General features: G+C 52.1%; 2 protein-coding genes across 2 annotated transcripts in view; one reads left to right on the forward strand and one right to left on the reverse strand.

The window, feature by feature from the left end:
- FIP1L1 (factor interacting with PAPOLA and CPSF1) overlaps window positions 1-17,879 on the forward strand; it is a 52,838-nt gene extending 34,959 nt beyond the window's left edge. Inside the window, exons 11-15 of the mRNA XM_061552238.1 lie at window positions 941-1,001; window positions 2,604-2,665; window positions 3,694-4,021; window positions 12,037-12,575; window positions 15,970-17,879. Of these exons, the coding sequence (XP_061408222.1) occupies window positions 941-1,001; window positions 2,604-2,665; window positions 3,694-4,021; window positions 12,037-12,575; window positions 15,970-16,250 (1,271 nt within the window). The 3' untranslated portion in view covers window positions 16,251-17,879. The remainder of the gene's footprint in view (window positions 1-940; window positions 1,002-2,603; window positions 2,666-3,693; window positions 4,022-12,036; window positions 12,576-15,969) is intronic.
- A 1,800-nt stretch (window positions 17,880-19,679) lies between these two features.
- The window catches only part of LOC133342877 (ligand of Numb protein X 2-like), an 87,476-nt gene continuing 82,900 nt past the window's right edge, over window positions 19,680-24,255 (reverse strand). The window contains 1 exon segment of the mRNA XM_061552236.1: window positions 19,680-23,862. Within this exon segment, the coding sequence (XP_061408220.1) occupies window positions 23,727-23,862 (136 nt within the window). The 3' untranslated portion in view covers window positions 19,680-23,726.

Consider the following 24,255-nt stretch of genomic DNA (forward strand, 5'->3'; position numbering starts at 1 on the left):
TCCCCGGCTCTTGTCACTTTTCAGTTTCTCCGCTCCGCTGCGCGCTTATCGCCGCGATCGGTCCGATGCGCAGCGCGTGAAAAACATTCGTCCACCGAGTCGCTGCCACCTCAAGTCATTGATGAGCCCACGTCGTGAGCTACTCATTGAAACGTATTTATAAACAGACGTCCCTTTCTGTGTCTCCACCTGCATGCTAAATATTTTGTTAGCCTCATCGGCGGCCTATTATGGGCCTTCCAGGCCGATGTTATCCGGCGGCAGTGTTTGTTCAAGCGGGCAGGCCGTTGACCGATTTCGCCTTTTTACGTCTCGGCAGCAGAATTCTCTTGCCGGTAACTTCCGGCAACCCGGCTGTGTTCATGTAGCAAGCTTGCCTCTGCTGATGAGTCCTCGAAGCCTGAGACCCCCATCCGGAGTTGTTTGCATGCCTCAGCAGGTGAGGCATTGCTTGACCATTCTTCCCGCTTAGGATGTCACTCGCCACTGATGTTGGCCGCGGTCCAGGAATCGGACTCGGGTCGCCGGGTTCGTAGTGCAGGTGTGCTAACTGCTGTGTGCCAGCGCTCCATGCCGCTGTGTCATAAACTTGTCCTAAAAGCCCATCCCTGTCATTCGTAGTCGTCGCAATCCGCACGTTGTTCAACCACCACCGCGCACACTGCTGGTCCACAACACTTCTCGTTCTGCTTGTTTCCCTCGCGTTGTCACACTTTGGAAAATCCCTCCATTTTTGCCGTCATCGTCTTCTTTACCCCACGCAATTCAAGGAACGCGGCAACCCCCGTCCGCCGCAGCTCCGACGGGCGCCGTTTGTTGCCGGAGGAATCGCTCGCTCGACGCGCATCGGAGCACGCGACTCTTGAGGAACGTCGCCGCAACGGCGGAGTGGCCCGCCGTCGTAACGCTCAATCCCTGGTCGCGTGTCGTGCGTTCGCAGGGTTCATGCCGCCGCACATGCCGGGACCCCCGCCGCCCATGGTCGTGCCACCGATGGACAGGTAAGAAACGCGCGCGGGTGTGGGCTCGCGGTGACCGCTTGGAGCAGAAGTGCGCGGTTCACATCTGGCGGGCCGCCCCGGTTAATACCGCCGGGCGTTATTAACCGTAAACAAAAACAAAACAATGCCGTCTGCTTTCACGGCGGGCGTTGAAAGATCCCGTGACGTCATTCGAAGAGAGCTAGGCCATGGGGTACCGACGTTGCCAAATTTGCAAAAATGAAATACATATGACTCGATTGGGATTACACGGAGCAACATCGTCCCCCCCACTGAGAAACTACCGCGGACTCTGTTTGTAACACACAGCAGCGCCTTCCATCGTACGTGTGTATTTTTTGTGTTTAGTTGGTTTTCCTGCCCCCCCCCGCACCTCCGATCATTGCGTATGGTGCGAAGAAAGTTCAACACGTATGTATGTTGAACTTCTTTCGCACCGTACGTAGCCAACCGTGCTAATTGGAGGTGGTGATAGCCTCGCGCAATACGAATGGCTCGAAGACCAAATGACTGAGTGACTCTTAATTCATATTGAGTGCCACTTTTGTTTTCGGATTGCGCTCGCTGGTTAACAACCCGAAAGTTAAACGGAAGCTGTGGCAAAACATACTTTCAAGGTCTGTCTTATAGCTGCACTATCATCGGCTTCTTTTGCGTTTACAGGGGCCGTGTGGCTTTTCTCTTGAGACAGAGATAGTCGCGCAAGTTAAGAGAACATTATTTATCGACCGAGCATTACGGTGACCTGTACGGCTGTTGGCTAACCTGAGCTCATAGTGGAAATTACACATTGCTATGTTGAGCCAGTCGAAGAGTTGATGAGAGGAGGTGCATGTAAGATACACCTGTCAATTGGCATCATGCTGGACTGTTCTAACTGATAGAGCAGATAGGCCGTACTGCAGCCAGCTAATCAAATTGCCCAATTATCGGATGAAAGATTTTATATTGTCCTTGTTTGCATGAACTCCATCGGAAGAAATTGGCTCTATTAAATGCATATTTATAGAGCAATCGAGGAGGATTTCTTCGGACAAAGCTTCAAATATACCGTGGATACAAACGCACAGAATATCCGCTTATTAAATGGGCACACATACCAGGTTGTGTTTTTAAACGATCAAACGCCGTCAGTCATCGGCAGATTCGGCAGCTGCGATGGTAATTGTCAAGGCCCCCGTGATCTTTTGGGCGCCACGGTTGGCGAGATGTTAACTACCTCGCCTGGTATGCAGGAGGTCGTGGGTTCGATCCGGACCATGATGCCTGCTCTATACATTTGGAGTGTGCGCGTTCTCCGCCGTGGTCGTGTGAATTTTCCGGCATGAGCTGTCGTTTGTGTGGCAGGTCACTTCTGAAAATGAATTTTTTATCGAGAGTGCACAGCTCCGCAGTGGCTTTCTAACATCGGAAGGAAGAGCTTTCCAGACAGCCGCAGAAGCGTGTCTGAGAGCGCCGCGTGATGTGGTAACCACCGTCTTTGTGACCCTGCTCCCTTCCCCCGCCCGCGATCTCAACGAAAATGAATGGCGGTTTTCCCCGGGCGACCACCTCACCCCGCGCCGCTGCGTCTGCTCATGTCCTCTCTTTGTGCCTCCTCAGCGGGCCCCCGCCAGGCTTCCCGAACCGCCCCCCGCCCATGCCGTTTGGCTACTCCACCGTCGGTGAGTTGGCCCGACCGAGAGGCCCTGGGGCTGCCCGCTCGACTCCTCCGTGGCCCCATTGCACCCGGGCGGACGAAGCCGTCGGGGCGTTTACGCCGTTCGGCGACGAGCAGGGCCGCCCCCCCCCCCACTCCGGCCCCCTTTCCCCGGCATGGAGGGAATTGCTTGGTGTCACGAGGGGCTCCGGTGCCGCGCGCTCGTTTCCCCGTGGTTTTTGTGGCCGGCTGTATTTGTGCGCCCGGTACGGATGCGTGACGCAGAGGTCGCAAACGGGTTTTGATTCCTTACCCGTACCCGTACCCGGCCGCACCAGGGTCGCAAATGGGTACTCGTACCCGTACCCAGCCGGGTACGGGTACCCGTTCCCTACCCATACCCTACCCGAAATGAGTGACAAACGGTTACTCACCAGTGACTCACGGCCTACCCGTACCCGGCCGCACCAGGGTAGCCGGGTATCAGGTAGGGTACGGGTATCGGGTATCCGGTTGCGACCTCTGACGTGACGTCGCAACTCCCTTGCGACGCGTTGCGTCGGCAAGATCTGGGCGGTGTGGTTGGTATCTGATGGTTACTCTCACGATGGTGGTGGTGATGATTGCGCTATGAATGAAGATGCCACTTATGATACCGTTGATGCCGCTGCTGCTGCTGCTGATGATGATGATGAAATTGGTGGTAATGCTGGATGATGCTTATTGGAGATATTGCTTGTGCTGCTGATTATGATAATGCAGATGCTGATTTTGCTGATGCTGTTGCGGCTGATGATGATTCCCCTAGTGTTAATAATGATGGCGGTGTCAATGCTGCTGATGCTGATAACGATGATGGAAATGATTTTCTACCACTCCCAGTATTACTGATGGAAATGGTGCTCATGATGATGATATCGACGACACTGCCGATGATGACACTCATGACGACGATGATGGTGACACTGCTGCTGATGCCACTGGCGACCCTGAACCTAACGATGCCCTGACTCCCCCCTCCTCCACCCCCCCCACCCCACCACCGCCCCCCAGTCTCGTACCCGCCCGTGTCTGTCCCCGCGCCCTCGTGGGGCCCTCCGGCCGGAGCGTCCGTCGACAAACCGGGCCCCATCCAGGGCAGCGCCATGGTGGTCGTGGGTGGCCCCGGTGGCCCCGCTGGCGGCGGCCCCGCTGGCCCCGGCGGTGGCCCCGGTGGGAACCCCGGCGGAGGGGTGGGAGGGATCGGAGGCGGCGGGGGAGGCCCGGGAGGCCCCGGAGGCCTGGGCCCGCCCGGCGGAGGGGCATCGCCGTGGGACCGCGAGCGGTTGACCACGTCCCGGGACGGACACACGCGCAGTCCGTCCGTCAGCAGCTACGTCAGGTGAGCGCACACGCGCAGGAGGAGAGGGGGGAGTAAGGGGTGAGGGGGTGGCGCTGGCGAGGTGGCACCGGTGAGATGGCAACGCCCGATCATCCGGTGGATGCTACTTGAACTAAAACTAAACTATTTAGATTTTACCAGGTTAAGGTCCACTGAGCTCATGTGGCTCTTTTTCAGCAGCGATCAGGGCATCACAAATGATAGCTCAACGAAGTGGCTTTTCATCGTGTGGACCAGTTATAGCAGGAGGCAAATACTCTAAAACGCACGGTGATTATAAATGTGGAGGGAAATATCGGAGGAGCCGGAGAAAGGTGCACGTGACCACGGGTAGAGAACACGAACACTCAAAATATACAGCAGGCGTCGGGGTCGGGATGGAACCAGCACGACCTCCTGCATACCAGGTGAGGGAGATAACATCTTGCTCAAAGAGTTGAGGCTTCTAACATTGAAACAGGGGCTGTTGGGCAGCAGCAGCTGCAACTTGATTATGTCAGTGTTGCGGTTCGTTCAAAATGGGATAATGTCTCTTTCCCAGGAGGTTCCTAACGGCCGTGTCATACACACGGTGCCGGCACAGCTGAGATCCCAGGTTTTTCATCTCAGAGTTTTCTCACGTGGACGATGCACGCGCAGCTAGGCCGTGCCGGATCGTTGGAAGTTCATGACGGCCACGTCGGAGACACTGAGCAGGCACCGTTCATCCTGGGATCTCCCGTGGCCGTTTCGTAAATACTCGAGCGAGCACAGCCGAGATCCCCCGGGGGGAAGGGGGGGTCTCCCAGTCGGGTCTCAACGGCTGTGCCAGAGACACTTTGACGCGGTGCTGGTGAAGCAGCCCCCCCTGAGTTCAAAGGACCTCATCGCTTGTTAAATCGCATTTGCGTTTGTGTAGTTTGCCAACGTTCGTGGTTCACACCTACCGAGCAATCTGCGGTCATTTTGTCAATTTCATCGGGCGGCTATGCTCACCAATCGCAGCTCGAAAAGTGCTCCCGGACAATGCTAATATTAGACCTTTGTGGTTTTTGCTTTTCTAAACCACTGCCAGATGTGTTCTCGGAACATTTGATTAACATCAGGTACATTGTTTGATTACTTTAATCGCTCTTCACGCATTTTGCCACTCAACCAGTGACAGCTCGGTCTGTTCTGCTTGCCAAGTATCAATGCCCCTGGGTTGATGTCCTTAAATATGCAGTGGAGTCGCTAAAAATAGACCTCCCATGGGAAAACATTGGGGGGGCAGTTCCACGATGAATGACGCCGTATAAAATGAAAGTGTTATTATTAAGGGGGTTACATTTGGGACACTGTCAAGATGTTGGTTATCGTCGTTATGATCATGACGTGGCTCTTGACGTGGGCCTACCATGTTGACCGATGAGCACCACTTCTATCTTCTTTCGCGTGGCATTTTTGGGGATGGCGACAGATTGCGAATTGACGTCGAGAATCGACATCCCACGCGCCTGCTTCAGGAGCAGCCGCGTGGGTTTGTTTACGATCGCCGTTGAACGATCCGATTGGGGCAGCCGTCCCCCGCTAAGTTGCACGGTCTGAGATGTCGCGCGGCAATCTCACGCACACCGGGCTCTCGTTCACTTAGCACCGTCACCCGGGCATCGTTTGTCCGACTTGTTGACAAAGCAGAGACGCTCACGATGTACCGCGGTGTCGGACGTACCCAGACGTAGCGACGACTCCTTCGTGCCACGCCTGGGACTTTGACTCGCTCAGCCATCGCGCAACCATATTTTTACTCAACTTTACAAGCCGCACGTATCTTCAAGATGAGTTGTTTACGTTTGGCTCGGAGATCGCCTCCTTCGTGAACTTGCTCAGACAGATGACCGCCCCGCTGCCGGGCACCACGGTGGCTAGGAGATGTTGACTCCCTCGCCCGGTTTACATGAGGTCGTGGGTTCGATGCCGACCCTGAAGCCTGCCTATTTGGAGTTTGCGCGTCTCTCTCCCCATGGTCGCGTTGATTTTTCTCCATTGTCCTTCGGGTTTTCCCCTCCACATTTAGTATCAACATCACGCGTTCAGAGCATTTGGCTTCTGCTCTAAATTTCCACGACGATAAGCCACTTCGTTGAGCTATCATTTGTGATGGCCGAAAAAGAGCTCTATAGCTTAGGTGGGCCTTCCCCGGTAAAATTTTAACATCGTTTGGTTTTATTGTAAAATAACAATACCTTACTTATTTGGACAGCGGCTCCTGGCCCCCCGAGCGGTTCTCCCAGCGCAGTGCCACCAGTTGTCTTTTGTTCGTGCGAAAGCCATTTCGAGGTCCCCAGCTCGCGGTTTTTACCGACGTTTTTCACGAGTTTGTACAACAGAGCTTCGTATCTTTTTCCCCCCCCCCCCCCACCAAATTTGTATCCCCATCGTGCTGTTGGGTATTGACGTCGTAAGCCGCGTGGTAGCACAAACCCCCATCGCGTTAGAGAATAACGCGAGGGGTGTCCAACAGGAAGTGGACACCACGGAGCTGCCCCCTGAGATCCTTTCAAGTGACCTGAGTGATCTTCTTGGTTCTTTCAGGTAAAGTCACGTAGAAGGAAAATAATAAAATAATAAAAATAAAACATAATAAAATAAGTCTTCTCGACAGACCTGTTCTCCACCTGAAGACGGCTGCTTGCGTTGTGGCCAAAACGTCGTGAGAATTATTTTATTATGTTTTATTTTTATTATTTTATTATTTTCCTTCTACGTGACTTTACCGAAAGAACCAAGAAGATGAATCCCTGCAGTCACGAAAGCTTTAAATCGAAATTTGACCTGACTGACCTCGGGTCCCACGCACGACGGTCAAACCGCCGTTCTTAATTCACAACGCTGGAAATTCGACAACGTGAACCAAATTTACTACGGCGGGCATTGTGTGCATTGTCACTGGGTTTGTGACTGGGTTCAAGAGCATCGACTCAATCGACTTGAGGGCCGAGTTCAAGTTCATTTATTAGGTATAGCCCTGTGAGCCATTCGGCTCTTGAATCGGGTGCAACCGCAACAAACAAAAACATGAACAAAAAACATCTTAAAGTGAATATGTGACTAGGTGCAAACAGAAAATCCAAGAAAAGACAGCAAAATATTGCAGAAAAAAACACCGTACACCAACGCTGTGTGCAAAAATCCCAGTGGGATGCAAGTCAAACAACAACAACAACAACAACCACAAGACAACTTAGATTAAGGCCATCAGTCTATCTCTGTACTACAACAAACAAACATGGCTAAACCAATACACTTTTCGAAATCACTAAAATAAAGCCATGAAAGCAATGAAAAAGCAATCATAGGAACTGTGACGGAATTTTCACAATAAATGGCATAAACAACATGTACCACCAAAACCCTGCAGCCATAGCTGGCTGCATGAGTCACTCCACAACAGCAGCCCCTCTGGGTTCGAACCCAGGTTTCAGCGGTCCCAGGCCGCACCTTGTTCATCTCCGGACGACGACGACGACGGTTGACCCGTCACAATGTTTGTGTACCTATCGACCGCAAGCGGGACGGGGGCGATGCTTTGCGAGCCTGGTCCCTGACTGGGACGCGAAGCGTTATTTGCGTGCCTGTGGTTGCGAATCGCGAATTGACAAATGACGTCAATGTCTCGCACCGCCGCGACTGCAGCAGCCACCCCCGGCGTTAGCCTGCGCGCTCATGCTGCAACAAGGCCCTGGCTCTACCATTTGTTTGCACCCGAAACTAACCGAGCACTATTACTATTACTCCCCGGTGTGTGCGTGCGTGTGTGAGCCCGTATATTTTTTTGCGTATTTAAGCGAGCGTATCAACGCCCACGTCGCTTGCGTGTCGTGGTTAACGGCGATTTGCTCATGCAATTTAGTTGTTTGCGCACAAATAATTTGATTTAATAGGCGGTCACCTGTACGGTGACCGCCGCTGACGGCAGGCGCGCGACCGTGAGTGTTTGTGGGTGAGTGTTAGTGGGTGAGTGTTAGTGTGGGCGTGAGTGTGTGTGTGGGTGTGAGTCTTGGTGGGGCGTGAGTGTGTGTGTGGGTGTGAGTCTTGGTGCGGGCGTGAGTCTTGGTGTGGGTGTTAGTGTGGGTGTGAGTGTGTGTGGGTGTGAGTCTTGGTGTGGGTGTTAGTGTGGGTGGGTGTGAGTCTTGGTGTGAGTGTTAGCGTGGGTGTGTGTGGGTGTGAGTCTTGGTGTGGGTGTGAGTCTTGGTGTGGGTGTTAGTGTGGGTGTGAGTGTTGGTGCGGGTGTGAGTCTTGGTGTGTGTGGGTGTGAGCCTTGGTGTGGGTGTTAGCGTGGGTGTTAGTGTGGGTGTGAGTGTGGGTGTGAGTGTGTGTGTGGGTGTGAGTGTGTGTGTGAGTGTGTGTGGATGTGAGTCTTGGTGTGGATGTGAGTCTTGGTGTGGGTGTTAGCGTGGGTGTGTGTGTTAGTGTGGGTGTGAGTGTGTGTGGGTGTGAGTGTTGGTGCGGGTGTGAGTGTTGGTGCGGATGTGAGTGTGTATGGGGGTGAGTGTTGGTGCGGGTGTGAGTGTTGGTGCGGGTGTGAGTGTGTGTGGGTGTGAGTGTTGGTGCGGGTGTGAGTGTGTGTGGGTGTGAGTGTGTGTGGGCGTGAGTGTGTGTGGGCGTGAGTGTGTGTGGGTGTGAGTGTGTGTGGGTGTGAGTGTTGGTGCGGGTGTGAGTGTTGGTGCGGGTGTGAGTGTGTGTGGGTGTGAGTGTTGGTGCGGGTGTGAGTGTGTGTGGGTGTGAGTGTGTGTGGGTGTGAGTGTGTGTGGGTGTGAGTGTTGGTGCGGGTGTGAGTGTGTGTGGGCGTGAGTGTGTGTGGGCGTGAGTGTGTGTGGGTGTGAGTCTTGGTGTGGGTGTTAGCGTGGATTGCGCCGAGTAAAGGGGTCGTCACTCGCGCTAAATAGCGGAACCGGCGACTCAGGATTTAATTGCGTGAGATAATTTAATAATATTAGGGGGGCATTTGCGCACCCGTATTATTTTTTGTCAAATCTGCCCCCCCTCCCCAAGCCCTCACAATGCATTTACATAAAGCGTTAACAACCGCCCGACTATTTGATACACAATGTAAGCCAATTTATAGCACCATTTGCCAGTGTTTTAATGAAATAATGAGCCCAATTAAGGTTTCCGTTTGCAGAGATAATTTAAAAGTGTGGAAAATGGGGTAATTGCTTCCACAAAAGCGTCATTTGCTGGGGTTGACGGTGGTGATGCGTGTGCGCGTCTGCGTGCGTGTGTTTTTTCCTCGGAGTGCCTCTTCCAATGCATTAAGTGCTGCCTATTGTTCTGCGTGTGTGCGTGTGTGCGTGCGTGCGTGTGTGCGTGCGTGTGTGCGTGCGTGCACGTGTGCGTACACATGCGCGTGTGCGTGTGTGCGTGCGTGCGTGTGTGCGTGCGTGCACGTGTGCGTACACATGCGCGTGTGCGTGTGTGCGTGCGTGCATGTGTGCGTGCGTGCACGTGTGCGTACACATGCCCGTGTGCGTGTGTGCATGCGTGCGTGTTTGACGAGCAGCGCTTCCCGCTGACGACCACCACCAATGAGGACTATTTGAACCGGTCCTGGGCCTCCCCTAGGTCGACTCGGCCTCAAATGAGTACCTGGTGCGGTGTGTAAAAACATCGCCACTGGGGAGACAAAGGCGGCCCGGCGTGGTGCTGGCCACCCACCCCCTCGTGTGCTGTGCCGGCCTTCATAGGTGCTAGCTAACAGCACTTGCCCCAACAGTCTGTTGAGGCTATACAGGGGATATTTGTCTTTGTGACTGGCAGCAACGATTCAACCTCCCAACCGAGCGCTTTCATGGACTGATTCACAACCGATTGGTTTTCTTAGTTGGGCCATGTAATTCTTCTTCTTGCGTACGGTTGATGTGGGTGCAAAGCAACAACTACAATTTCAAATTCAAGTGGTCAAGCCAGACAACCATTTAATGATCCGGTCAAATTGATGTTACGTGTGCAAGCGGGGGGCGCCGCAGTGGCGAGATGTTAACTCCCTCGCCTGGTATGCAGGAGGTTGTGGGTTCGATCACGAACCCCGATGCCTGCTGCTGTATATTTGGAGTTTGCATGTTCTCATTGCTTTCCTTGTTATCCCGCACCTCCAGTTAGCACGGTGGGCTACTTGCGTTGCGAAAGAAATTCAACATACCTACATGCATTTCTCCTGTTGTGTATTTTTCTTTCACGTGCGATTCGAATCGCTGTCACTGCGAGAAGGCCCTTGCGGTGACAGAAGTGGTTTGTGTGTGGTGAAGCTGGAGGCATGTACTGTGTTCTGGCCAAGGAAGCTGCCCTCTAATACTCGATGAGAGCAAATAGGACATGTGCAGCGAATTTGTACATGTATTTTAGGCGATTCGTTTACCTTTTAAAAATGGGATCTTTTTGCCAGTATCAAAGTATGAAAAAAATTACCCTTTCTGTGTGTCACTCAAACGAGATGTTATCTGCCTCGCCTGGTGTACAGGAGGTCGCAAGTTCGATCTCGACCCTGACAAATGCTGCAATATTTGGAATTTGCATCTTCTCCCAATGGTGACATGGATTTTTCTCCTGGTCCTCCGGTTCTTCCATCCACATTTTGAAATATGTGCGCTTAGAATATTTGGCTTCTGTGTATGTCTGCAAGCTCGAAACTTTCACGTGATAATGTGCTTCGTTGAGCTATAATCTGTGGTCGGGTCACTTCTGATAAATAGCTATGGAGCTCATTGGGCCTTTCCCGGTAAAATAAAAACTAAATATATATTTAAGATATAACTTCTCAAGCCGAGCTATAAATGCTCTGATACATGTGACATTATCTTTGCACTGTCCGCCTTTTGGCATTGTTCTCTACATCATTAGACCTCCTTTGCCAGTACCAAAATATAATAATAGGGGTTTTTCCCCTTTTTTCTGGCAACAAAACTGAAACCTTTTTACGAGGATTCATGTCTGCATTAACCACAATACTTGCGGTCAAAATGCAAACAAAAAACACACTCTGGTCGAGCACCGTTTGAGACGATGCTCAAAAGAAAGCTGTCTCTGGTGTGGACCAATCAGTTTCAAGGACAATGCATAAATTATCAGAGTGTGATGAATGTAATGCACCCGGGGGCCTTTCCCCAGTGCGAGGCCTCGCGGTTGGCAAGGCGCCGTACAAACCGGAGTAGCGAGCCGTGTCCGGCCCCGTCGCCTCTCGGTTCCCCCACGCCAGAGGTCGCAAACGGGTTTTGATTCCTTACCCGTACCCGGCCGCATCAGGGTCGCAAATGGGTACCCGTACCCTACCCGAAATGAGTGACAAACGGTGACTCACCAGTGACTCACGGCCTACCCGTACCCGGCCGCACCAGGGTCGCAAACGGCTAGGTAGGGTACGGGTATCGGGTAGGGTACGGGTATCGGGTAGGGTACGGGTATCGGGTAGGGTACGGGTATCGGGTAGGGTACGGGTATCGGGTAGGGTACGGGTATCGGGTACCCGGTTGCGACCTCTGCCCCACGCCCGCTGCCGCGAGCCAACACGCCGGCGAGCATCTACGAGGGGCAGCCCTGCAATTGCCCGCTCGCTCCACTGCTGAGGGAGTTCTGGAGCGCACCGTGAGAAGAGGAGGGGGGTGGGGTCCCCCTTTTAGAGCAGCGGTCCTCACAAAGGAAATTTACAATTTCAAACAGCTGGTAGTGGATTGTAGTGGTCCGATAAATGTTTGGAGGTTGGGAAGTGGGTCCGCACACTCAAAGTTTGGGACCCGCTGCCCTAGAGGGTGCTGTGGCCTAGTTGCCGACCGTCCCACGCTGGGCATGTGTCTCGGAAGAGGTTGGCTCACCCACACGCAACCCACCTGTTCGACTAATCTGGGCAGCGGCCTTAGGCCAACGTATCGTGGTAATCTCAAAGTCATCGACGGAGCGAAGCCCACAGGGGCCTGCCCGTCATCACCGCGTGCCTGGCCGTCCCTCACCGTCGTCTTTTCCCCCCCCCCCCCCTACCCCACCACCACCGTGGGGCCCGGCAGCGAGGACGAGCGCTTCCGCTACTGGGAGCGCGAGACGCGCGAGTTCGGGCGCGAGCGCGAGATGGAGCGCTCGTACGAACGCGAGCAGCAACAGCAGCAGCAGCAACACAACAGCAACAGCAGCAGCAACAACAACAGCAGCAACAGCAGCAGCAGCAGCAACAACAGCAGCAGCAACAACAACAACAGCAGCAGCAGCAACAGCAGCAGCAGCAGCAGCAGCAGCAGCGTGAGCACCGGGAGCCGCCGGCGCGTGAGCACCGAGATCACCGCGGCGACGTGCGGGAGAGGGAGCACCGCGAGCGCAGCTACGACCGCGAGCGGCGGCACGGCAGCCGCGACAGGGGCGGCGGCGGCGGCGGCGGCGGCGGCGGCGGCGGCGGGGGCAGCCGCGACACCGAGGAGCGGCACCGCGACAGGCGCCACCGCGACAAGGATGACGGGGGAGGAGGAGGGGGAGGGGGCGGAGTGGGAGGAGGCGGAGGCGGCAGCAGCGCCGGCGGTAGTGGCGGCAGCAGCCGACACAAGTCGTCCCGCAGGTGAGACGGGGCGGGAGCGAGTGGGGCCTGGGCCTCTTGCTGCCGTGGCTGCCCCAGCTTTTCACTGGGGCTGTCGTTGTTGTCGTTGTCGTTGTTGTCGTTGTTGTTGTCGTTGTTATTGTTGTTGTCGTCGTTGTTGTTGTCGTCGTTGTTGTTGTTGTCGTTGTTGTTGTCGTCGTTGTTGTTGTTGTCGTCGTTGTTGTTGTCGTTGTTGTCGTTGTCGTTGTCGTTGTTGTTGTTGTCGTTGTTGCTGTCGTTGTCCGTGCTGGGCCCTGGTTGGTTGTTCCCGGGCTGTGCTGTCGCTGCTCTGTCTCTCCTCTCGCCCGTGTTTCCCTGCCCTGACCGTGCCCCATACCATCCAACAAGTCCCCACCCCATAAATCTTGACTTTCGTGACTGCAGGAATTCATATTGTTTGGGTCTTTCGGTAAAGTCACGTTGATAGGTTCAAAGAAAATATAATTTTTTTTGCAAAAAAACTACGACGTTTCGATCACAACACAAGCGTTTGTCATCGGGAAGAAAAAAGAGGGGGAAAGCTGCTGGGGCAGACTGTTTTAAAGGATTAAAATGGGTTGAGCCCAAGTGTCATAAACGAAGTGGGCGGGGCTAAATATGTTAATGTGAGATATGAGCATGTCAATGTGAGAGATGAGCGTGTTAATGTGAGAGATGAGCGTGTTAATGTGAGAGATGAGCGTGTTAATGTGAGAGATGAGCATGTCAATGTGAGAGATTAGCGTGTTAATGGCGGATCGCAGAGCAGCAAAGTCGAGCTCTGCGAGCGAGGTGGCTGTGTTTGTGTGGGAAGTTTAACCTGTTCATGTAAAATCAGAGAGCCGAAAAGAACAACTGACATTGGAAGGTGGCAGTTATGACTTAAACTGGTTGATAACGTCCTTCCAATGATTGCTCAGTGTGTACCCATCTTCTCGATTGAAATTGTGTCTGTATATGTGGATGGCTTCATGAACGAATCTTTGTTGATAGTCGGTGGGTTTGCAGAGTACCTTCGTCTTAGAGAAATCAATTTGGTGTGAGCCCACCGCATTAAAACAATGATCAGCCACGGCCGAGGTATTGGTCTTACCGTGTTTCAGATCTGCCTTATGTTCACGAACACGGTCCGAGACATGTCGCTTAGTTTCCCCAATGTAACTACTGCCGCAGACAGCTGAGTTTGTAGACACCGGGATATTGCATGTCAGGGATCACATCCTTGACAGATGGGATCAGATCACGAATTTTATGTACTGTGTAAAATCGAACCTGGATCGTGTGTTTGCTCATGATTTTGGAGATATTTTTGGTGACCATTGCTATGTATGGCAAAGAGATTGTTTTGATTGGGTCTTCAGATGGTTCTTTCCCAACGGTTCTGGGAAGGATGATGGTGGGAGTCAGGTTTTAGGTAGGCATCCGTGTGGGTGGCTTTCCTGTAGACAGAGCGTACCATTGAGCCATCTGGCCTCCTTTTGATTAAAACATCCAAGAATGGTAGCTTGCCATCCTTTTCCCCCTCCATGGTGAATTTGATGGCTGGGTGTATGGAATTGATATGGTAGAGGAATTGGTTCAGAGCTGGTCGGCCATGCGGCCAGATGACGAACGTGTACTCAACGTACCTCTTCCACAAGGCAGGGCGTAGAGTGGATGCCTGGATGGCATCTGTCTCAAATTTTTCCATGAAAACATTGGCTACAACTGGAGTTAAGGGAGAACCCATTGGGGTACCTTCAACTTGTTTGTAGAAAGTTCCATTCCAGGTGAAATAAGTGTTGGTGAGGCAGTGTCTCACCAGGGCTGGTACATCGGCATTCAGTCCTTGTTGGAGCAAGTCTTCAATGATTGCAATGGTGTCAGGCACAGGAACTTTAATAAACAAAGAGACTACATCGAAACTAACGAGCAAATCACCTGTAGATAGTGAGATGTCCTTAATTAACGATACCAAATTAGCTGAGTTAAGTCCAGCTGAGGAGGTCTTACCAGTGAATGGTTGTAAGACAGAAATCGGGCCTTGTGTTGCGATCGAAACGTCGTAGTTTCTTCTTTGAACCTTTATCTACGTGACTTTACCGAAAGACCCAAAGAATATGAATTCCCCCCCACCCCCTCTCTCTCTCGTTGTGTCTTACTCCTGTAAAGTAACTCAAGATGCGGTTGCAAAAGGAGTTCTGAACTCCTTTTGCACCGTGTGTCGCCAAGCGTGTTAATCGTAGTTGCGACGGACGCCGCTAACACTGGTCAACAAAAAAATACATTTCTGGCCTGGACTTTTGCAGCTGTTTTAGACTAATTTCAGGATGCTGATTCCAAATCTGATCTCAGATTTGCTCTATCACATCTCATTTTTATGCTATCTGCATACCCCATTTTCATTGATTTTACCCGAGGCAGTGACTGCTTTAGTGTTAAAATATGGTGCTGTATTTTTAGGATAGTGTGTTTATCATATCATTTTATGTAGATATCCACATTTAATATTTTTCTTCTGCAGTTTTTATTGAAAATGCAATATTCGATATCTCAAAAACCTGATGTGATAGACAAAAACTGATGCCAGATTTGGAATCAGCACCCCAAAATGACCTTATAACCGTTGGAATACCTTCTGCCAGAAAAAGTGTGTTGACCAGTGTATAATCGTCACTGGTGTTGTGCACACACGAACACACGTGCTCATGCACACACACACACCCTTGCACATAACACTCCAAGGACCCTTGATAACAGAACCCATCAATTAGTCTAATCAAAGGCTTTTTGTTGTTAATAAGATACCGCGAAGCTTCAATTGCACGCAGTCTCACAAAAGTAATGAAAATAAAGACATAAAACCGTTGGAATATCTTCTGCCAGAAAAAGTGTGTTGACCAGTCTAAAGTAATCCGCTAAACTCAAGAGCCTCGCTTCAGCCGGTGGCGGCGTGAAGCTCGGCTCTGAACCGCTGATAATTGTTTTTTTTACCACATCACAACTCAAAGAGTATGAGAGCTTGGGGCAAGCATCTACACTATGGGAACCTCATTTGCCAGTAAAAATATGATAATTGGTTTTTTACCCTTCTATCTGGCAACAAAACTGACACCTTTTTTGAGTTGTGCGCCTTTTGGCGTCATCTGGTCCAACCCATATGAGACTAGGCTCTGAGGAAAGCTGTCTCGGGTGTGGACCAATCAACTTCAAGGACAGTGCACATTATCAGACTTATGTTCTTTTGTTTGCATTATGACTGCAGGTATTGCGGTCTATGCAAACATGACTCCTTGTAAAAAGGTGTCAGTTTTGTTGCCAGATAGAAAAGTAAAAAACCAATTATCATATTTTTACTGACAAACTAGGTTCCCATAGTGACAGCGCTGTCGTGTGCGTGCGTGCGCGCGACGCGCAGGAGGCACCACGACGACGACGACTCTGACGGCCACCGGCGGCACAAGCACAAGAAGTCCAAGCGGAGCCGCGAGGACAAGGAGCACGACGCCGGCGCCACGGAGGAGCGCACCGCCGACGTCGAGGCCGGCTCGGCCGCCGACGAAAACTGAGCGACGGTGCCGCCGCTCCCCCCCTCTCCCCCCCCACCTCCCACCCTCAATTCCCACCCCCGTGTGTTGTTCTCGGCGATTTGTGGCTCGTTTCGGTGGCTCGCGGTCATTGCCGACGACGCGCCGGTGATGGCTGGGGGGGGGGTGGTGGGGGGGCGGGGGGGGTGGCCCGTTTCTGTCGATTTGGTTTCGTCGTCGTGTCTCTCGTCGTTTTTGGAATCTCGGAGAATCTCCACCGCCGCCGCCACCCCCCCCCCCCTTGGCTGGGATCTGACCCCACGGGGTTCCAATTGCAACATCGGGGGGGGGGGGGGCGCATGTCCGTGAAGCCGCCCCCCTCCCGTCGAGAGCGTGACGGCGTTTTCTTTTGCGAAAGCCGCCGCAGTTCGGCGGCGAGATTCTGCTTCGTTCCGATTCAATGGGCCGCCGTGCGTGTGTGTGTGTGCGTGCGTGTGTGCGCGTGCGTGTGTGTGTGCGTGCGTGTGCGCGCATGTGCGTGCGCGCATGTGTGTGCGCGCATGTGTGTGCGCGTGTGTGTGCGTGTATATATTTTACAACCGGTTTAGACGCGGCCTGTCTGGGGGTGTTTTTTTGTTTGTTCCTTTTGACCTCGAGGCCCTAAAGGGTCCCCCGAGGCCCCTCCCCCTCGCAAGCGGCTGTCCGATGTTGCTTTTAATTTCATTTGGAGCTGGGACGTGGGACGTTGACCTCATCCCAGTTTCTCTCGCGTACTTGGTTGTCGTTGAACATAAATTTCTCCGTGCTGACGTCGGCAGATGTTTTTTTTTTTTACTCAAGGAGTGGAGCGATGGATCCATCCAGTGATTAGTATCGACTATCGAGCTCACAATATGTGCGTTGAATAACGTGCGTGGTCATCGATGATTTTCGATTTGCTTCAGTGTATGTAATAGGTTCTCTTGACCTCCACAACCACTAGAGGCGCTATCATTCACCGCTGTAAAAACTAGAAATCCGTGAATCGAATCATGACCCAAGATCGTTTCACCCCTGACGTCTCCTGCACAATATTCTCCCCACACTGTTCAATTTCCGATTACTCACTTCATTACGTCACCGCGAAGCACATTACAGTGTCTTGTCAGATCATCTGGAAAATATATTTTTATTACGATGGCGCGGAACAAGCGGGGAACGTCTCCACGGCCCAACGGAGCGTGGCGCCGTCCGTCGCCTCCCTTCTACGGCTCTCGAGCCGCCGGTGGAAATTCCACGTTATTATGACAGGGCCCAGAAAGTTATCGGAGTTGCGAGGCTGGTGTCGACCTCGTGGCGATGTCCGTCGCCCGCCCGCCCTAATATTTTTCTTCCCATTCGCCAAACGTGGGTGACGGGGCTGTCCAAGCGCACACGTGTGCCGTCGACGCCGCTGTGAGCAGCTCCGAGCGAGCCGTGGCAACGTGGAACGCGTTTGTCTCGAGGAAGGGAGCCTCCCCCCTCCCCCCCCCGACCAAGCCGACAGAGCGGCCGTGTCGAGGGACGACCGAGCCGACCGTCCGTGCTTTTACTCGGCGCGAGCGATTTGCGTTTTAGCGGTGGGGTCGTCGCGCGAAGGCGTTTGTACTTCCGGCTTTTACAGCGAGCGAGCGAGTGCACGCACGCACTCCCCCCCCCCCCCCTTTCCGTGGACAAGAAGGTGCGCGTGTGTGCGAGCGATTGATTCGGCGCGTGGCAAAACGTACCACCGATGAGATTCATGAGATCTGTGACTCTATCGGCTGTATGTGTTGAAATAAAAAGAAAGATTACACGTCTTTTTCTTTAAAAAAAAAAAGACATCTGCTTGGCTGTTTGCTTAGATCGTGTATGCAGCGTTGTTTTGTTTTAAATTATATTTGGTTAGATGTGTGTGTGTGTCGTGTGTGCAAGTCATCTCAGTTCATCAATTTCACCTGGGCCTGTGCAGTGACCTGGCAACAAGACGTCAACACTTTCCTTCACCTCAAAGTGCACCTAGCCTGGTACAAGCGCCGGGGGTTGACACCCGTCATGGCTTTTGGCGGTCGTTGCGGCATGATGAAGGCTTCGTGTGTATCTCATTCTCTTCTGGGCCTTTCCTAGGTCAACTCAGCCTTAATTGAGTACTGGATTTGGTGCCATCATCACTGGGGAGACAAAGGTGGTCAAACATAGTCGAGGCTTCATCCTGCATCATGCCAACCATAATAAGTGCTCACTAACAACACGGGCAATCCATAACACAGGTGCCGTTGATCCTCAGACATTTAGTTTACAGCATTCCCTGGTTATTCACGAACTTTCTATCCGTGGTTTTGGCTACCATCTGGAACTCTACACGACAGCATCAAAAGAAAATGATGAGATGAGGGTTATTTTTTATTTTGAAACTATGAATACTTTAATATTTCTTTTGATTTACTTCGTTTATTGTCACCAAATTTGCGTGATAATTTGTATGTATTTAATAACTTCTTTAAATATTCAAGGCCACTGAGAGGCCAATATCATTACCCGCAGAGTGTTCTATTCACGAGGATCTCGGGAACACGGCCCCTCGCAAACGACGAGCTAACGCTGTGCACAAGCATACCGAAGGTAAACAAACGTTCCGTATCGAAAGATCTCCCCTCCGAGATCCCGCCAAGTGACTTCGGACCACAGAGAGGCAGCAGTTGCCCGCGAGCCATGCCGCTGAGGGTGATGCTCGTCAGCTGGCAGTCAAGCCACGTGATGTTTGACATCTCGGTTATTTGTGAGCGGCCCGAGACCAGCAACTCTTCCCTCAACCCGCAGGGAGCTTGCCTGGGGAGTCGAGCCCAGGCCTTTGAGCGGCGCCAGCTCAACGCTTTCACCTCTGAGCCACGCGGACACCTCAACCGTCACTCATGAGGGTTCATGGATATGTTTGATCAAAGATCAAGATCCCCTGTGTAGCCTTAAGACTCATTGGGGCAAGTGCTGTTAGCGAGTAGCACCTATGGTAATTGGTTTTTTACCCTTTTATCTGGCGACAAAACTGACACTTTTTTTTTATACGAGGAGTCATGTTTGCATAGACCACAATACCTGCAGTCATAATGCAAACAAAAAACATAACTGATAATGTATGCACTGTCCTTGAAGTTGATTGGTCCACACCCGAGACAGCTTTCCTTAGAGCCTAGTCTCACATGGTGTTGGACCAGATGACGCTAAAAGGCGTCCAACACCATGTGAGACTAGGCTCTAAGAAAAGCTGTCTCGGGTGTGGACCAATCAATTTCAAGGACAGTGCATACATTATCAGAGTTGTGTTTTTTGTTTGCATTCCGACCGCAGGTATTGTGGTCAATGCAACCAGGACTCCTTGTAAAAAAAGGTGTCGGTTTTGTTGCCAGATAAAAAGGGTAAAAAACCAACGATCATATTTTTCCACTGGCAAAGGAGGTTCCAATGGTGAGTAGCACCTAATGAAGGCCGACCGGGTTGGGTGGCCAGCACCATGCCCGGCCGCCTTTGTTTCCCTCTGTTCACACGCGGCACCGGGTGCTCATTTGAAGCCGAGTCAACGTGACATTCATGAAACACGCGTTGCTGAAGAGGCAGTTTTTATTGCATGACTTTTCACGAACCTACATGGACATTCACGGAAAAGAATTCCGATGTGGTGGATGGGGAGGTGGTGGCGGGCAGCCACGAAAAAACCGAGCAGCATGCAATTCGTTTATTTTGATTCGCGTTTGCTTTCACCGCCAACCTTACTCCAACCTCTGCGTTTGTCGACTGTTTCAACCGCGGCAAGGCTCCCGCGGGGCCAGCTCTCCACGTGGAATCCGCACGCGCATGAACCGCAAGGAGAACCGGGACTGGCGAGCCCGCCACAATGGATGCCCTTGGTGCGCGCGTGCGTCTGTTAGAAAATCCCAAAGCGAATATCTAGAAAAAGGCGTGGAACGAATTCCAACGCGGCGAAGATTTGTACACGGGGGCGCGTCCGGGCGGGTCGTCAAATTCCGTAGTTCGGCACATGGGAGTTTGATGTCGTTCGAAAAAGCAGGCACGCGTCGTCTGTATTTACAAGCGGGCGAATACAAAACGAGGGGTTGGTTCCAGCACTACTGCGCCCGGCAGCGCAGTGTGCGGGAACGAAGCGACAACCACAGCGGGGAGCATTTGAAGTCGAGGCTGAGCCATCACGTTTTAGTATCGTGGTAGTAGGAGAACCGGCCCGTGTCAAAGAGTTTTGAGATTCAAAAATATGTGAACAATTGTAAAATCAAGTGTACATGTAGTCGACGCGCTTATCCATTATTGGATAAATGTGCATTTCAGACTTTGTGTTTATATATATATCTCTGTTGGCAAAAAAGTGAGCCGGTCATGGAAATTTCGATTTAAAGCTTTCGTGACTGCAGGGATTCATCTTTATGGTTCTTTCGGTAAAGTCACGTAGAAGGGAAGTAATAAAATAATAAAAAAACACATTTTTATTATTTTATTACTTCCCTTCTACGTGACTTTAAATAATAAAAAAACCTTTTTATTATTTTATTACTTCCCTTCTACGTGACTTTACCGAAAGAACCAAGAAGACGGTCACGGAAAGTCCACATTTCCCAAAAACCCCTGTGCCAGTCGACCAACCGCCACGAGTTTGGACTTTGCGTACCGTAGACTTCGCTCTTTTGTGTTGAGGTTTAACGCCATCGCGGTTCTTGGACTCGTCGCTCTCAAAACTTTTTGACCTCGCTTGAGCGGACGCGCGGTCGCATCCGTGATTATCGGGCACTGCAGAAAACGACCGGTGAAAGCTCTAAACCACTTGTATTTTACCAGGTAAGGCCCACCGAGCTGCATAGCTCTTCATCAGAAGCGAGCTGGCCACAAATGATAGCTCAACGAAGCGGCTTATCACGTGGACATTATAGCAGCCAAATACTCTAAATGCATATCGAGTCTAAATGTGGAGGGGAAAAAACGCAGGACCCGGAGATAAATCCACGCGACCACGGGGAGAACACGCACACTCCCAAATATACAGCAGCAGGTGTCAGGGTCAGGATCGAACCCACGACCTCCTGTACACCAGGCGAGGGAGTTAACATCTCCCCACCGTGGCACAAAGCGTTTTGCTTATTTGGAGATCGAGTAAATGCCTCCGACTATCGTCAACACCAAAATCACGACAACATCTGCGGCTTAATTCACAGCCCGGCAACACGTGACAACTATTGCGCAAGTTAGTCGAAGCCACGTTACTGCCGAGGTAACACGGCCACAATCCGAACACGTGTACTCGTCGTGAACTACCGGGTTTCGTTCATGAACAGGCACAATAAATATGACAATTTACAATTATACAGCAGCAATTACGACACGAATGATTACTTTTAAGTTTTCCTTACATCGTGACGTCAAAGCTAAGCTCGCAAAAAGGCATAACGCGCGACCCCGGTGGAGAAGCCTTCCGTGGCAATGTTTGGTGGGAAAAATGACAGCGCACCAAAACCGCCGTGGATTTGTGCATTCGCGGCAAATTTATTGTGGCGCAGTTCGCCGATCGCTCGACCACTCGCGGCTGACCGCGAGATTCCTGCACGCGATGACGCTGCTGCTGCTGCCGCTGCCGCCGCTGCTGCCGCTGCCGCGGAAGAACACGCCGAGTCTCCGTGTCTCCGACTCGTCTCCCCCAGCGGCCCATCGCCGGCCCCTGGTCACGCGACGCTCCCAGCCTCTCCGTTGAGGAGGTTCAGACGCGCGCAATTTTCTTTCCTTGAGTGCAGAATACTGTACACGAGGGATACGCGTCCAGTATTGTACGCTACATTTTCATTCTTTCCATTTACGCTCGAAAACATTAATCATGTTTTACATTCAGAATGCTCCCGTTTCACGTCTGGGTTCATGCAGGGTAATGGAAAACAACAGCCGATCGGACTTTTTTTTTATTACTATTTTTAATTCTGGCCTTTCAAGTGAGCTCGTAACGATCCACTTGATAATTTGATGTATTTTCACCCATCGGTGGTTATGATAATTTGGTTCGCGATTCATTTTCAATCCGAGGTCGTTGAAGCCTGTGTGAAACCCGCAGTCGTCTAAAGGTGATCACGGGCCACGTAGCCGCGCACGTGCGATGAACAGGCGCAGCGCGGTGAGCGGGGTGATCTCACCATCGGTCAGAGAGCGGTGATATCTGAACCGGTACTGGGCACCACCCTCCACCACAACTGCTCCCATATCCGTATTCACCAAAAAGCCGTGACCAGCGTGGTGAAGTATGGCCACTAAACCCCCAAGACCAACAGAGAGCTGGCCTTCATCCAGCAGTGGACTGACAATGTGGCCATACGAAACACATTGAATCATTTATTTCCTTTTATGATGTCAATTTTGTTTAGTTTCCCACCAAACATCTAGATGATTTTTTTTTACTAATTTCCACCAACACACAAATCAGGCCTCAGGTGTTAATTCTTTTGCAACTGAGACCTGGGATCGAGAGAGCAAGTGAAAAAGCTGCATTTCATCACCTACGCTGGAATAATTGCACGGACTATTTGCAAATCGGACTCGACTCAATTGCCCGTCGTTTTTGCGTCTGTCCAAAAAACTAGAATGAGCGCCCGTTGGGAAAAACGAAGGCAAGAGAGGTGTTGGCCGAAAATAGGTTCTGCCACCAATCATCACACAAGCAGCAGTAGCAGCAGCGGCAGCAGCGGCAGCAGCAGAGGCAGCAGCAGCAGCGGCAGCAGCGGCAGCAGCAGCGGCAGCAGCAGCAGAGGCAGCAGCAGCAGCAGCAGCGGCAGGGGCAGCAGCAGCAGCAGCAGCGGCCACATTCCCGCAGCAACCAGGCGGTCCCCAGAACGCGAACGCAGCGGAGATGGCTCAGACTTGTGACCCTCGATGAAACACTGCAAGCTTTGGTTGGAAGTGACTTCTCACCGTTTTTACAAAGCGCCAGTTTTAAGGAAATGTGAAACAATAATGATTCTTAAAAAACCAGGATGACTTTAAAATGTCTCTCTGCTCGGATGAGCGTGAGGGATCGACATTCACACCTGCATCCGAGGCTTTCGGCTAGTGGTGGACATTCCACATTCCCGTGGCAGGGGGGCAGTTGTTCCATAGGACAACCCCTCTTAACTTCCCCATAAAATTGGTATTGAGCCGCCTTGTTAAACCCCTTCAACCACCACAGCGCCGTCCGACTCGACAATAAACTTCCAACGAGAACAGCCTCATTGAGTCTCATTGTGCCAACGCAAATTATTATTTTTGCACGTGTGAGCAAACGAGAGCCCGGAGGAAATCCACACACACACACACGTTCGAATAGAACACTCGGCAAGCTCTGCTAAACCGGAGGGGCTTCGCGTAAAGTAAAAGTAAAAAAACAAATCTTATTTGCTGGACTGCCTCCAGCACAATGACGCCACCGCCGATGACGAAGACAATGCAGCCGCGCTCTGGGGGTCGGGGAGGTCAGCCGCGGTTGGTGAAGCGGGCCGTCTAACACGGGGGGGGGGGGACGCGTTTGTTTTTGTCGTTTGCTCCGTCCCAACCAGCCGGGCGCCAGCGGCGGTGGCGGCGGTGGTGGTGGTGGTGGCGGCGGCGGTGGTGGTGGTGGCGGCGGTGGCGCCGGCTAGACGTGGGAGCCGGGCAGGGAGATGACGGTCAACGAGACCTTGCCCCGCAGCTCCTTGAGCGTGCGCACCAGCGCCGCGTGGTTCATGCCGGCCGTGTTCCTCCCGTTCACGGCCACAATGCGGTCGCCGCACCTGCCGCACGCGTACGAGGGGAGAGACGATCAGAGAGAGATCACAGAGACGATCAGAGTGAGATCACAGAGAGAGATCACAGAGAGAGAGAGAGAGATCACAGAGTGAGATCACAGAGAGAGATCACAGAGAGAGATCACAGAGAGAGAGACGATGAGAGTGAGATCACAGAGTGAGATCACAGAGTGAGATCACAGAGAGAGAGACGATCACAGAGTGAGATCACAGAGAGAGATCACAGAGAGAGATCACAGAGAGAGAGAGAGATCACAGAGTGAGATCACAGAGTGAGATCACAGAGTGAGATCACAGAGAGAGATCACAGAGAGAGAGATCACAGAGTGAGATCACAGAGTGAGATCACAGAGTGAGATCACAGAGTGAGATCACAGA

This window comes from Lethenteron reissneri, chromosome 16 (assembly GCF_015708825.2).
Source record: "Lethenteron reissneri isolate LAM-NWPU_2019-01 chromosome 16, ASM1570882v1, whole genome shotgun sequence".
NCBI lineage: Eukaryota > Metazoa > Chordata > Hyperoartia > Petromyzontiformes > Petromyzontidae > Lethenteron > Lethenteron reissneri.